General features: G+C 48.1%; 1 protein-coding gene across 2 annotated transcripts in view; it reads left to right on the forward strand.

Moving 5' to 3' along the window:
* The window catches only part of DGUOK (deoxyguanosine kinase), a 36292-nt gene extending 35265 nt beyond the window's left edge, over positions 1-1027 (forward strand). For both annotated transcript variants that reach the window (XM_079791828.1, XM_079791829.1), the window contains 2 exons: positions 32-131; positions 786-1027. In XM_079791828.1, the coding sequence (XP_079647954.1) occupies positions 32-131; positions 786-812 (127 nt within the window). In that variant the 3' untranslated portion in view covers positions 813-1027. The remainder of the gene's footprint in view (positions 1-31; positions 132-785) is intronic.
* Positions 1028-15403: the final 14376 nt, after the last annotated feature.

Here is a 15403-nt window from a genome sequence, read left to right on the forward strand (position 1 = left end):
TCTGTTCCCTAAATGTTCATGCTTCGTACAGGCTCCACTTTGAGACTCTGCTGAACATCCCAGTGCTGGTGTTGGATGTCAGTGATGATTTTTGTGAAGATGAAACCAAAGAAGAAGAATTCATGATAAAGGTGGGGAACTGCTTTCTAATGGTTTTCCTTTTTTTTTTTTAGTATGTTTATTGATTTTTAGAGAGAGGAAGGGAGAGGGATAGAGAGATAGAAACATCAATGAGAGAGAAACATCATCGGTTGACTGCCTCATGCGTGCCCCTACTGGGGATCGAGCCCGAAACCAGGGCATGTGCTCTGACTGGGAATGGAACCAGCGACCTTTGGTGCATGGATCGACGCTCAACCACTGAGCCACACCAGCTGGGTCCCTTTATTGCACTTTTTCTATTTGCTTCAGACCTTAATATAATGGGTCTTGTGCTTTATGCCTCAACTTGCATTGCACATTCCAAAGTCTGTGGAGCCTTGTACAAGTTACAAATATAATCCTGATTTTCTAAAGTATTTTGGGCTAATAATTGTTAAATAATTGACTTGCAATACATGCTTCCCAACTAACTTCCTCCTCTAGGGTGTTGTAGACTTCTTGATTCTGTTCCCGGCTCTGCCACTTGATACCGTGTGGCCTTGGGCAGGTCACATTTCCTCTCCGTACCTATCTTCCCTTCTTCACAAAAACTCATGGGCTTAGCCACCTCTGCATTGTGGATGGACTATTGTATAGTCTGCTGAAAATGTGAAATTGAACTTTGGGTTTCCTCTTTCCCACAGGTAAACACCTTTGTAAATACTTTGTAACCAGTACTAGGATATTGTGGCTGTAACCTGGGCTTCTTGGACTTTCTGAAGCTAGAAAAACACCGAGTCAACCATCTCTCCATCCCCACCCCCATCTCCTTTTGCTCTAGAGTGCTCTGACACTCCACTGTGGTTTCTGTTACCTAAGACTTTTGCCATGGTCTTCTTTTGTATCTCAAAGTCTTCTAAAATAAAGTTTATTTAAGTTATGTTTATTTTGCTAATCCCGTTGTTCATTTATTTCAGCATGTATCTATTGGTGCCTGCTCTGAACTCCCCTCCAAACTAGCCATTTTCACCTGGGAAAAGTCTTAGCTTTTTTTCTTGAATCCTTCACCAACCAGACATTCCAGGGCAGGAATTGCTCCCAGGACCCTAACCAGGCCCTGCCATGGGCATGAAGAAGGGAAGTAAGTGGCTCAGGAGGGGTGGGTGCTCAGGTGTGAGGCCCAAAGCCAGGAAGTGGAGCCCGAACTCCGGAAGCCCCCTTCTCTCTTCCCATCCAGCACTCTGGGTGTGGAGAATGAGGTGGAGATTCAGACCTTGGTCCCGGAGTTGAAGAACATGACAAAAGAAAGAGAGGGAGGCGGGGAGAGAACAAATCAGGAGCCCAAAAGCTCAGCGTCTAATATTGAGGGTTTGGTCATCCTGTCATTGTGGCCTGCTCCAAACACCTTACCCAGTGAACTCCAGGCGACCTTAATGGAGGGATCTGTCTATGCTGGAAAGAAAGAAAATGTTTTACGTTGCACTTCAAGCTTCAAGGGCAAGTTATTGTTAAGAGAGAAAAGTACGTGGCTTGATAACATCAAAATTCTCCATTGCAAGAAGCCTGCAGGTCTGTGAGTCACCGAGAGCAGAATTCCTGCCCCGAGCCCTGGACAGCCGTGCAGGCGCACACGCAGAGAAACGAGAGCGTCAGATCTCAGACTGTCCCGGAAGTCAGAAACCCACTCTCCTTCATGCTTGGGAAATGAGTGTGGGGTTGGGTTCTAACAAACGTGATGTTTTGAAAAAGCAGCACAGCATTTCTTAATTCTACTTAAAAATGTTAACAGCTTTATTGAGATATAATTCACATACCATATATAAGGCATCCATTTAAAGTGAATAGTCAGTGGTTTTTAGTGTAGTCATAGGGTTGTGCAACCATCACCACAATCAATTTCGAAGTGTTTCATCAGCCCAAAAAGAAGTGGCGTGACAATTAGTCACTCCCCATCTCCCACCCCAACAACCCCCAGTCAGCCCAGTCCTGCCCCGGGCAACCAGCCATCTTCTTTTTGCCTCAGTAGATGTACCTATGCTTGACATTTCATATAAATGGAATCACATAATAGGTGGCCTTTTGTGGCTGGCTTCTTTCATTTTCTAGGTTGATCCACGTTGTAGTGTATTAATTTTTGTGTATGTTGTTGACCATTTTTAGGAAGAGGAATCTTTTCTCCCATCGAGCTGTCTTGGCACCCTGTCAGAAGTCTGTCCCACTTGTTCCTGTGTGTGTTCTCTGCCTCAGGCTTTGGACAAGACCAGGCATTAATCCAGGGTGTTAGGTGTGTTTTGGAAACTCATTGGTCTTGGTCCTTTAACTTTAAGGGTCCTTGGCTTTAATTCCTATTTATGCTTCTAGGAACCAATAATGTAGAAATCACCCGTAAACCCAGAGTAAGAGCATTCAGCCCTCACCCTTCATTCATTCATTCAATCATCCACAGGTATGGGTGTCTGCCATGTGCTAGAGACCAAGGAGATAGCAGTGGACACCACAGAGGGAGACCTTGTCTTCACCTCACAGAACTTGTCATCTAATAGAGAAGGTGATAGACACTGAACAGATAATTGCAGGTGTGGTGAGTGCTTCACAAGGAAAAACACAGGTGTCGTGTGGGGCCGGTAACAGAAGGGGCCAACGGAACCTGGGACAGCCCCCGGTGACGGTGCTGAATTCTGAAGAATGAATGGGGTAGAGTCTTCAGGCAGAGAAAAAAGGCAAGTGCCTAAGTCTTCCTGTGAGAATGAGACGTTAGGCCCACACTGTCAAAACCAGATGAGGTTAGTGAGTTTAATAAGAACATACTCCTTTCCACATTCTTCACTTAGTCTTCAAGCCTGAAAATATACAAATCCAATGTTTATTTCCATTTGTGAACATAAATGTTCTCTCAAGATAGTCAAAGCCATCAGCAGTCTCACCTGGGTGAAATGATTTGCCATTTTCTAAACGGGTAGCTGAGATGGTCTGGAAAGAGAGTAAATATTTTCACGAGGAGCAGTAGTTTGGGACTAAGTCTCAGGAAGGATGGGTGTGGGCGGAGTGTTGAAATGTCGACCAGAACTACACTGTCAGGCCAGTCTGGGTGGCGGTCCTCCAGTCAAGTAACTTGAATTAACAGATAAAAATAGCCACGTCTCTTTCTGGCTTACGATGTGCTAACACCTGCCATTCTGGAACCAGAATATTACCTTGAAGGGTTTATAACATGGACTGAGGTTGTGAAAGTTCTCAAACTCTTAGGCTTTCAACATGAAGGGAGAAAGTGATAGTTTCAGGTGAAAGAGGCTGTTATATGCAAATACTAGACTCACAGGGAAAAGGAAGCAAGAAATAACGTGCTTTAAATCTCAAAGACTGTTTCAGTCCTTCAGCCCTCGAGTAGGCGGTTTAAATCTCCGGATCACTCTCCTCCTTGCAGCTTGCTCCTTGTTGGTCTCTTCCGGCTGTCTCGCTGCTTGGTGTCCCTTTCTGTCTCCTTGGCTGACTCATCCTCTGAGTGTTGGTGGCCCCCAGGCACCCTTGACTCATTTTTTCCTCACTCCTCTGGGCGATCTTGAATTCATCTGCTGCTGCCATATCAAATGGCCGCCAACGTGGCTTAACGCAGCACAGATGTGTCACCTCGCAGTTCCGTAGGTCAGCACTCACTGGGCTAAAATCCAATTATCAACAGGGCTGCATTCCTTTCTGGAGGTTCCAGAGGGGAATGCTTCCTTACCGTTTTCATCTCCAGAAGGCTGCCCACATGCCTGGGCTTGCACCCCCTCCCTCCATCTTCAAAGCCAGCAACGTTGCACCTCTGACTCTTCCACAGCCAGGAAAGGTTCTCTGCTTTTAAGTGTCCACATGATGACACTGAACTCACCTGGATAAGCCGCAACACTCATCAAGGTCTTTAGCCTTAGTACACCTGCAAAGTCCCTTTGCCAGTAAGTAACATTCACAGGTGCCAGGAATTAGGCTGTGCCTGTCTTTGGGGGCTATTATTCTGCCTTCCACAGATCTCAAACACTGACATTGCTGGTGCTATTGTCGTTGGGTGAGGGCTTTTGTAAAACTTGGAAATGTCATGGAAAATGAATCATTTGCAATAGCTGAGGGAATAGTACAAAGACCTCCTGTATCCCCATTACCCATGTCCTGGACCAAACAGCCTAAGACCATAGGAACAAACCTGCAGTCTGACAAAAATCAGACTTATTAACTCATCGCAACAAAGGAGACCACACACAAAGGAACTATGGGGGTGTCTCACCAAACAGGCAAAGAGCAAGCTACAAGATTTGGGGGAAGGATGGAGTTTAGGTAAAATTTAAACACAGCCGTGTTTTCATAGGCTCAGAACACAGCAGGAGTCAACATCTGGGCTGACGTGCGCAGCAGACTCGGGGTCGTCTTCGAAAGTGCAAAGTTAACACAAACGTGGAATATTGTGTTCAGACGCCCCTATCTGGGGCTCTGAAGCCGGGTTGCAAATCAAGACCGCTTCTCTGTATCAAAGTGACTTAGATCCCCCTGGCAGCAGAGGGGTGTTTCATTTTTACTGATAAAATTTCAAACAGCAGAGTTTCTGATGGTCTGTCACGTTGGAGAACAGGATTTCTCAGTGAGTCAGAAAGCGGTAGTCACGCAGGGAAGGGGGTGGTTCTGACACCTTAGCTGCAGCTGCCCTGGGGGAGAGGATTGTTTCATGGTAACTTTGTACCTGTGTCTGTCCTCCCAGCCCCGTGAATGTCAGCCTGTTTTTTCCTAGTCTGAGCTAATTTTACTTTCTCACCCACTCCGGTTATCACTCAGAGCCAATTTTGTCTCACCTATAGCCTACCCACTGTTCTCGGAGTATCTTGAAGCAAATCCCAGACAGGAAGTGACTTTCAAAGCTAGAGCCATGTGGACCTGTGGATGTCATCACCTGGACATCCCCTATGCTCACTGCGTACGGAACAGCGTTCTCATCCCACCTCCACCTCAGCCAGCAAAGCCCGCTTCTCCCGCTTCTGCATGCCCACTAGATCCCATCGGAAGCCTTGGAGTCATCGTTGCCCCTCCAACTCTCTTCTCACTCCCTTTCTCACCAAGTTCTGCCTGTTCACCGCTGTAGTCTCTCAAATCACTGCTCCTCATCTCCGTTTCTCTAGTTGAAGGTGCCCGATTCCCACCTTTCCCCATCTCTTTCCCAAGTCACCCCAACTCAGCCCTGGACAAAAAAGACCCCAGGTTGCTATGCAAAAGCACAGTGTCGAGGTCTCCCGCCCCGTCCCTGCTCCCAGGTAGCTGCCCCTCAGCCCTTGCTGGGTAGAGCTGCCATGTTTTTATAACCTCATCTCCCAACACTCATTCCAGAAAACTTAACAAGGCTCCCTACGGTTCCGGAATATAGTTTGTGTTTCCCACACGATGGAATGCTGCTCTCTCCCCCTCTCACCTTTGCCCCACCCTTTTATTTATCCTTTTTAAAATACAGTTTTATTGATTTCAGAGAGGAAAGGAGAGGGAGACAGAGATAGAAACTTCAATGATGAGAGAGAATCATTGATCGGCTGCCTCCTGCACGCCCCTCACTAGGGATGGAGCCCCCAACCTGGGCATGTGCCCTGACCAGGAATCAAACCGTGACCTCCTGGTTCATAGGTTGACGCTCAACCACTGAGCCGCACGGGCCGGGCTGCCCCACCCTGTTATACTGGGAGAACGGCTCACTCTGTCAGTCCCAAGCCTACCACTCCTCGCTGTGCTCCTGGGCACTCTGCTTCATTAGACTCTGTCAGCCTGTGTATCAGACCTGAATGGAGTTTGCCTGGAGAGTCTCTCCCGGCCTGGGCTTTGCCAGTCTTGACACAGACCATGTCTTGGTACCTTGGCACAGTGGCGAGCCCCCTCGGGTACTTGGGCATTTCCTACGCATTGCTATTTAGTGAGTGCCGGATACAGGCTTGTTAAATAAATGCACGCTGGAACTGGAGACATGCTCTGCCCTTTCTGAGGTCACTGGGTTTGTGAGCTCCATGTTACAATCAATGTAGGAAGTATTTTCTGTGTTAAGCACCATGAGGATATTCAAGAAAATGACCGGCCCAGACCCCACCTTCAAGGGAACTGACGAGTATTGAATGCCTGCTGTGTGCTAGATGCTCTACGGAACACTGTAACAATGTTAATCAATCCTCTCAATAGCCCTACGAAGGGACTTGAAGATCCCAGTTTTTACCAGTGAGGAAACTGAAGCTCAGCGTTCAGTTCCTCTCCCAGGGTGGCCGGATAAGTGGTGGAGCCAGGACTCGGCCCCAGTGCATCCTTACTCCAGGACCTCTTCTCTTTCCACAACATCCAGCTGCCTGGTAAGGGAGACAAGACTGGACTTTCGGGAAAGAAGGCAAGCGTGCGTTCCTCTGGCTGCCTCTCTAGGTGGGTTCGTCCGCTTTGGTTGCCTGGGCAGGAAAACCGTCGAACTCACCAGCACTGCTGGGTGGGGCCCCCCGGTGCACCCTGAGTGTGCCCTGGTCTCACTGGGACCCTGAGCAGGCCCAGAGATGCTCCCAGAGGACCAGATTCCCTCTCCCGGCACCTGTACCTTCAAGGTGGCGAGCCCCTCAGGTACTGGGCGTTGGGTGCATTTGGAGGTCTGGTGAAGGTTCCGGAATGCCTTCCTACCCCACTTCTGGGCCCAACCTGCACGTTGTTATCAAACGATTCTCCTAAAACACCCTTGTTCGTGTTACTATTGGCATCTAAATGCAAAGTGGTATCCTGGGTTGGTTCTTAGACTAGAAAAAGGACATTAGTGCAAAAGCTAGTTCAGGTCTGGAGTTCAGTGCATAGTAATGTTCCACGACCGCGTCTCAGTTTTGACAAATGCACCAGATAGGATAAGGTGCTAGCATCAGGGGAAGCGGGACGAGGGCACAGAGAAACGCTGTACCATCTTTGCAGCTTTTCTGTAAATCTAAAATTATTCCAAAACAGGAGTTCACTTTAAGAAAATGGCGGTGCCTCTTACAAGATGATGATCAGGCTCCTTCACTGAGCTTTGGGGTCCTCCCACCTTATCTCCCCTGCCCCCGGGAAAGGGCCCTCTGCACTAGCTACATGGTTGTATCCGCTGTCCTCTGAATGAAGTTGTGCCCTCCTCGTCCCTGCATTTGCCTTAGCAACATACCCTGCTGGACTGATAAACTGCCAAGGAATCGGTCCCTAATTGCAAACCAGACGTAAGTTCCTGTGAACCTGATGAGACTTAACCTTTTGCACTCGGATGTCGAGTGTGACTCGACAAGGTTAGCATTGGTAGTAGCAGGAATCGAGAAAAAAGCAAGCGAGTGCAAAGGGTTAAGCTTCAGGGCCCATCATCTGCAAGGCCCTGGGGTGCCCACCATGGCTGCTATCACAGAAAGCTCCTCATGAACCCCAGACTCTGGTAGGGATATCTGGCTTGCAGCCTGGGCCACATGCCCCTAACCTGCCAAGTAGCTGCAAGGGAGTCTAAGAAGCATAGTACCTGATTTTCCATCTTCATAGTGGGAGAGGTGGGCAAGTACCCAAACACAGAAAGGGAATTCATTCGCTGGCTCACCACAGAGTGGCAGATGTTCACTGCAGGTGGGTTTTCTAGAGCCAAGGCTTCCTCTAGAGACCATTCGCGAAACCAGCTTGGTTGCTCGGAGGCTGCACGGTACAGACTATGCTTCTGGATTTGATTCGCGAGGCCAGGGTCATGGGGACTTCATCTCACTTAAGTTAAAACCCTTAAAGCGAAACGGGCCCATGGGCACACCTGTGGGAGAGCAAAGTGGCAACCCTGGGGAAGCGATGCTCTCTGTCCGTGGTGGCCCCGTCACTCCTCTGACCGCCGGGAGCGTCTGCTCTGCTCACTCATCCCCACCACCCAGGCAGTCATCTGGGGCTAGCCACTTCCCCTAACATGTCTCAGATCTGTCTCATCCGCAAGCACTTCAGGAGGCCTTTGCTGGCCCCTGCCCCCGCTGGGTCTGGTGCCCCGCATTTGTGTTCCTGTGGAGTGCCTTTGGCATCTATCTTATTGTGCACTCATCACATAGCATTAAAATTATCTCTCTCTCTTTTTTTTTTGTCAGAGCTCAGAATGTGTCTAGCCCTCTTTGAATCTCCCCAGTGTCTGGCACGTAGGAGTGAGTAGCTCAATAAGTATTAGACAAATGGAAAGAAAGAAGAAAAGAAGTAGGCGGAGCTTGAGAGGGTCCCCTTGGACTAAGCAATGAAATGTCCCCACACCCTTACCCCTTTGTGCTTCCAGCTACATACTTGCCAAGTTCCAGGTCGGCCCCCAGCTAGGCTCTGAGCAGCCTCTGCACTAGACTGATGGTGGGATCCTTAGAATCAATGGTAGAACTAGGAGAAGGGCAGCGAGCCCTTTGAGTCTCTTCCCAGAGCACCCCCAGGGGGTCCTGGGGGCCACTGTGGACCATGAAGTGCCTCATGAGGAGGGAATTGCCCAAGTCAGAAGAAGCCCCAGGCCCTGACTTGCTAAAATGGCAACTGGACTGCCCGTCCTCTGCCTTCTTTTATAGGAGAAAGCTATAAACTCTGTCTGGGATTTTATTATTATACTAGCGACCCCGTGCACGGATTTGTGCACATTGAAAGGAAATTAATTAGAAGGTGGCCGGCGGGGCGGGACGGGGCAAGATGGGCCGGACACGCCCTGGAGCCAACCTCCCGTGGTCCCTCCCCGGCCGCTGCACCTGGGATGGCGCCGTGGCTCAAAGGGCGTCTGCAGAGTGAGTGGGGTCCCTCTGGCAGGTGGGGTCCCTCGGCCTGGCCTGCAGGGATCAGGCTGAAACCGGCTCTCCGACATCCCCCGAGGGGTCCTGGAGTGCGAGAGGGCGCTCCGCACAGTTGCTGTCGTACAGGGTGTGGAAGCCAAATGCAAGTGTGCAGTAAACCAGATTCGGTGCCTACAGGGCCCCAGCAACAACATAACCCACGGCCGAAGGTGGAATCGCCCGGCCCCGCGGGGAATCAGGCTCCCTCCTCTCTGATTTCGGGGTGCATCACCGTGGAACCTCTGCTGCCAAGTCACTGCAACTCAGCAGCTCCTGCGTTGAGCGTCTGCCCCCTGGTGGTCAGTGTGCGTCATAGTGACTGGTCGGACGGTTGGACACTTAACATATTAGCCTTTTATATATAGAGATACAGCTGTGGCTCTGAGCTGGTTGCAACATTCTTTTGCCTAGTTCAGGGCCCTGTTCGCAGGGCCACTGTGTGTCAGATGGCTTGTAACTGGGGGCCCCAGGGAATGTTACCTAGTACCAAGGACCCCCTGCAGTTGATCAACAGTTCCTGGGCTACCAGTGCTGGCACGTGGCAGGAACCAGGAAAGGGTGTAGGGAGAAGCTGCATCACCTTGGGCAAGTCATCAGGCCTCTCTAGGTTCCTTGCTTTGAAAACAAAAAAGATGATCTTCAAGGTCCTTATAGTCTCATGCTCAAAATATTCACCTTATGAATGAAAAAGTAGCATGGAATAGATGGAGAGCTTAGGTTGAGGTACCAGACAAACCTAGGTTCTAATCCTGACTGGGCCACTCACCTACAGTGCAGCTTGGACAAGTTACTTAACCTCTCCGGGCTTGTTTTCTTTAAACCTGAAAGTGAAACTAACTTTGCAGGGGTTAGAAATGCCACCGATAAACATCTGGGTACAAAGTAGCCACTCGGTAAGTGGAACTGGTAGGTCTATGTGGTTGGAAAGATTGGAGAGAGTTGGAAAGTCCTTTGCAGAGAGTCTAGCTGAGCTGAGACTTGAAGGATGCGGGGAGAAATATGTTGGTAGGCAGGACGGCCGGGCATGCCAGACAGGTGAGCCGCACGGGCAAAGGAAGGAATACACATGACACGATGAAGAGCGGGTACAATGCGGTCCCAAATGGGGAGAGACAACATGTCCCTAAGTGTGATACAAGACGGATTGCAACAGGTGCTTCTTCCAGCTAAGGGAGCCCTGGGTCTGGTGGCTTTTGAGCTGGGCGTTAAATGATAGGATTTTCAGAGCAAAAGTTGGGATGAAAGTGGCTTTGGACAAAGTAACACCATGGACAAAGGCAGGGAGCTAAAAAAAAAAAAAAAAAAAAAAGTGTCCTGTGTGTCTGAGGGAGGGGAGGCCATGAGGCTGAGGAGAGGACAGCAGTGGAGGAGGAGCGCTCAAATGTTTAAAACAGAGCGCTCGGGCCCCTCTTCTCTGTGAGCCAAGACAGCACAGGCCGGCCAGGCCTCCATTGCTCACGCCGGCTCGGGCCTGGGTCCCTCCAGCCCCTCGGTGAGGGCTGTGTCTGTAAGGCCAGAGCCGGAATGCCCGGGTCTCGAAGGAGCCTTCGGGGTCCCGTGGGGCCCTGGCAAAGGGGCTGGTTTGGGCCTTGCGTTCAGAAGGTGGAGGGCTGGAGAGCAGCAGGCAGGCATTCACTGCAGCTTCCTTCCCGCCTGGCGGCTGGCTGCGTGCCCTGAACTTGACCTCAGATGACCTGGTGTGTTCCCTTCCTGGAAACAGTTCTATTGCCAGCAGCAGTTGGGCTTCATCTCTGGCTTTCTTCCTCCTTCAAAGCAGGGACTTTGTCTCAGCCCAGACTGGCCTCTGCTGCTCCAAAAATCGCCCCATTACCTGAGCAGGGCCTTGCTTTCCTCTCGGCTGCCTGCCAGTGGGGCACCTCCTGTTAGCAACCTGTTCTCCTTGCCTCATCGGCGGCGCACAAGATCATGGTACCGATCAGGACAAAAAGACTGAGGCGGGAGCTGTGAAATGTTCCCCCTCCCCCGCTCCCCCCCCCCCCCCCCCCCCCCGCCCCGCACACAGCTAGCTGCAGCCTAGTGGTTCAGAATCTGAGGCCCATGCTCCTGTCCTGGCTACGAGCTGCCTACCTCTGTGTTCCTCAAATTTATTAGGGTGTGGAGGTGTGGACCTCGGCTAATTTGCAAGTCTGGATTAATGTCAGTGTCTTGAAATCCTTGCGTGAAAAAGTGAGTTACATTGTCCTTGTTAACAATACCATGCTTGGATGTTTTGTGGATTGAATTGGCATAAAAAATAATTCCAGTCCTGACCGGTTTGGCTCAGTAGTTAGAGCATTGGCCTGTGGACTGAAGTGTCTTGGCTTCGATTCAGGTCAAGGGCACATACTTCAGTTGCAGGCTCAATCCCCGGCCCTGGTGTGGGAAGCAACCAGTCCATGTGTCACTCTCACATCGATGTTTCTCTCTCTCTCCCTCCCCGCCCCCCGCAACCCCCGCCCCCCGCCCCCGTGTCTTTCCCACTTCCTTCCATTCTCTAAAAAAAAAACAATGGAAGAAGTATCCTTGGGTCAAGATTAACAACAACAACAACAAAATAATAATAATAACAGTAATTCCAAAAATACCTGGATTTGCCCAGCGTTGCCTTAGGAGACTAAATCCAGTATTGGCCTCATAAGGGGAGGGATCTGCATCACTTTCTCTCAGGTCAAATGCATAAAGCACACACAGCATGCTTACCAAAGAGAGGGGCTGACTTCCAATCAGCACCCAGGCTAGAACTTACTAATTCCAAATGGGCTGCTGTGGCTCAAAAGCCTTTTCAGATTTACCTCTGGAGACAGCTTATGGGTCTCCGTGGGAGTCAGGCTCTGTTCACCACTCAGCAAGAATGCGTTCAACATTTGGGTCTCTCAGCACTGGGACTACACTGGGTAGCAAGACAGACACACAAGTGCCCTCTTTACTTAAATATAAAATGTCTCTCCTAGGTTCCAATACTACCTTCATCATCAGGTTTGGCTGCTATCTAATACTAAGCTCCTCTTCAAAGGATGGAAAATGAATTCACTGATTGAAAATACTCAGAAAAACATGTAGCTTAGACAACGGCAATCTCAACAGAGAAATGTCCACGACATTTTAAGCAATGGTTACATAACCTCTCAAGAAGACAATTTAGATACGAACATTTATTTGGTCCCTGGCCGGGGTGGCTCGGTTGGTTGAGTATGGTCCCATGCACCAAAAGGTTGCCGGTTCGATTCCCCATCAGGGCACATACCAAAGTTTCAAGACTTCAATCCCTGGTCGGGGCGCATAGGAGAGGCAATCGATGGATGTTTATCTCTCACATTGATGTTTCTCTCTCTTTCCCTTCCTCTCTTTCTAAAATCAATAAAAACAAATCTGGTGAGGATTTTAAAAAAAATTAAATGATAAACTGAGAGAAAACATTTCCAAAACAAATAAACAGAAAAAGTGTTATATACATACTTAATATGTAATAAAAAAGAGAAATACCCAAAGGGTGTGGCGGGGGGAGGGGGTTGGGGGAGGAGGCGTGAAGAATCACAAAAGAAGAACTACAAGTGAACAATAAAGATATAAAAAATTCAACCTCATTAACAGGAAATCGACAGATTACAAATGAAAATGCTCAATTTTGCCAAGTCTGTAACAATTGTCTTTCCCAAGATATGCCACTGGTGGAACCATAAACTCGTGTACTCTTCTGGGAAGCAATTTAGCAATGTTTATCAATAGCCTTCAAAATGTTTGTGCCCTCTGACTCAACAGTATCACTTCTGGGAAAATGATGCCCAAAAATCTGGTACAAGGATCTTCACGGAAGACAGCAAAAATTGAAAACATCCAGCATTGAAGAGTGATTAAGTTATGGGCCGTGAGCACATTAGAATATGATGTAGTCATTATAGTGATTTTATTAATTTAAACTTTATATACAGGTCATAGAAAAATGAAAATATACAAATGAGCAAAAAGAAAAAAATCTGAAAAGCATCTGCTGTCCATTGACAGTCACTGTGACTGTCATGGCCGTATCTTCCTAAATCTTTTCTCCCACCCTGACCAGTGTTTCTAGTGATGAGAGCGTCGGCAGGAGCACCGAAGGGTCTCAGTTCAATTCTAGGTCAAGGGCATGTACCTGGGTTGCGGGTTCGCACTCTGCCCCCAGTCAGAGCATGTGTGGAAGGCAACCAGTCCATGTCTCTCTCCCATTGATGTTTCTCTCTCTCCCTCCCCCGCCTTCTCTCTCTCTCTCTCCGAAAAAGCAATGGAAAAAATATCCTCATGTAAGGATTAACAAAATAAAAATATATTTTCTGTCTTAATATTCAAATAGTGTTTTTGAAAAACCTTAGGTAGCATTGGAAAATATTTACCATAGGAAGTCATAGGAAAATAATCAGTCTATATTGTATTATCAAAATTTTGTGTGTAGATATGCACAAAGTCGGGAAGAGAATACATCAGAATATTAACAGTGACTCTCCCAATGATTTCTTTTCTTCTTCGTAACTTCCTTCTAAAGTTCCTAAAATAAGTAGGTATTATTAGTCCTATAATTTAGAAGTAGAAAGTTACTTTTGAAAAAAGACCAGTAGAACATTGATGCTTTAAAGCAGGTCTTTAAAAGAGAAGCAAATCCTGATTACTAACTAAATGCTATGACTTTGCCCATTGGAACCACCTGGAGAATTTTTTTTTAAAATATGGTTTTATTGATTTCAGAGAGAGGAAGGGAGAGAGGGGGAAGGGGGGATAGAAACATCAATGATGGGAGAGAATCATTGATTGGCTGCCTCTTGCACACCCTCTACTGGGGATCGAGCCCACACCCCAGGCATGTGCCCTGACTGGGAATCGAACCGAGACCTCCTGATTCATGATTCAATGCTGAACCACTGAGCAACACCAGCCAAGCACCACCTGGAGAATTTAAGGAACACTGATGCCCAGGCCCCACTCTCAGAGATTCTGACTGATGGGCCTGGATGGGGGCCCAGGCCTCGTGCCCTTGGCAACATCCAGTCACGTCTAGGCTGGGGGCCTAGACCATGGGGAACCACTGCTTACGTGAGTTTCTAAAGGAGTTTAGGTGACTGTTCTCTGATGGAGGAGTAACCTCAATATCTGGTTTCAAGCCCCATAAATGACTCTCCCTAGTTGTGTGCTTTAGGCAAGTGGTTTAACCAATCCTTAGTTTGTCTATATGCAAAATGGGAATATTTAATGCCGACTGCAAGAGTGTGTAGCTTCAAGGAGAGGATAAATGAGAAAGTGCTGTATGAGAAAGGAGGCCTATTGAATACGTTGTTAAGACTCTGGAAACACACATGTTAACAATCATCATTATTATTATTAATCCTCACCTAAAGATGTTTTTTCCATTGCTTTTCAGAGAGAGCAGAAGGAGTGTGGTGTGTGTGTGGGTGTGAGAGAGAGACATCAGTGTGAGAGAGACACATCGACAGGCTGCTTTCCACACTTGCTTGGACCGGAGGTGGGGAGAGAACACGAAACCCAGGTACCTATCCTTGACTGGGAATCGAACCTGCACACCAGCTGGGGCTGATGCTCTAAGAAACCCCAAGCCAGGGCGATAACAATTATTGGATCAATGAAATATCCTTGGCAACATGGGAAGCCATGCAAATAAATGAGTGTGTTTCTAAGCTGTCAGTCTTGTAATTTGATTTGATTTGGAGATCCTGTCGGCAGGTGCTGTCAGATGTGGACGCCTGGGGCAGTACTAGCCAGAGGGCTCACAAACAGTGGACAGCAGCCAATGGATCTGGGTTTGTTTAGACCGTTTGGTCATCTTGCTTGGAGAGGTGGCTGGCCTCCAGGAGCCAAACCTTGTTCTCAGGAAAATGTGCCTTTGCTTTAAACCAATGTCATAACATGTCTACTTTCAAATAAATGTTCTTTTTTTAAAAACAAAAATGTTTTTATTGACTTTAGAGAGGGAGGAAGGGAGCGTGAGAGAGAAACTTCGATGTGAGAGAGAAACATCCATGAGTTGTCTCTTCTACGGACCCTGCTGGGGATTGACTGGCAGCCTGGGTATGTGCCCTGACGGGGATGACATCATAGCCTTTCTGTGTACAGGATGACGCTCAACCAACTGAGCCACCAGCCAGAGCTAATTGCTTTTTTTTTTTTTTTTTGACACCCAGAAGGGTTTACTGATTCTATGATTAGAAATACCTTTAGATGAGATTACTTGGTCAGGTAAATAGGTCTCAACGAATAAACGCTTGCTTATAGAAGAGCAATTTGTCTGGGTAAACAGGATTTTATTGGTCTGAACGAAGGAACAGTCCATCTCCTACAGGAACTTGACTTGAAATGATCAAAACTACGATACTTTTTTAGAACACAGTCCTTGAACTACCCCAACTGATACTGATCATGTAAATAAAACATGTTGGTAGTTCCCGCCTACTTTGCAGGGCAAAACGTTTTCAAAGCAAACAATATGGCATAGCCTCTCACAAAAGATTGCCCCACCTCCCAAACTGACAAAGCCC

Source organism: Cnephaeus nilssonii (genome assembly GCF_951640355.1).
Source record: "Cnephaeus nilssonii genome assembly, chromosome: 15".
Taxonomy (NCBI): domain Eukaryota; kingdom Metazoa; phylum Chordata; class Mammalia; order Chiroptera; family Vespertilionidae; genus Cnephaeus; species Cnephaeus nilssonii.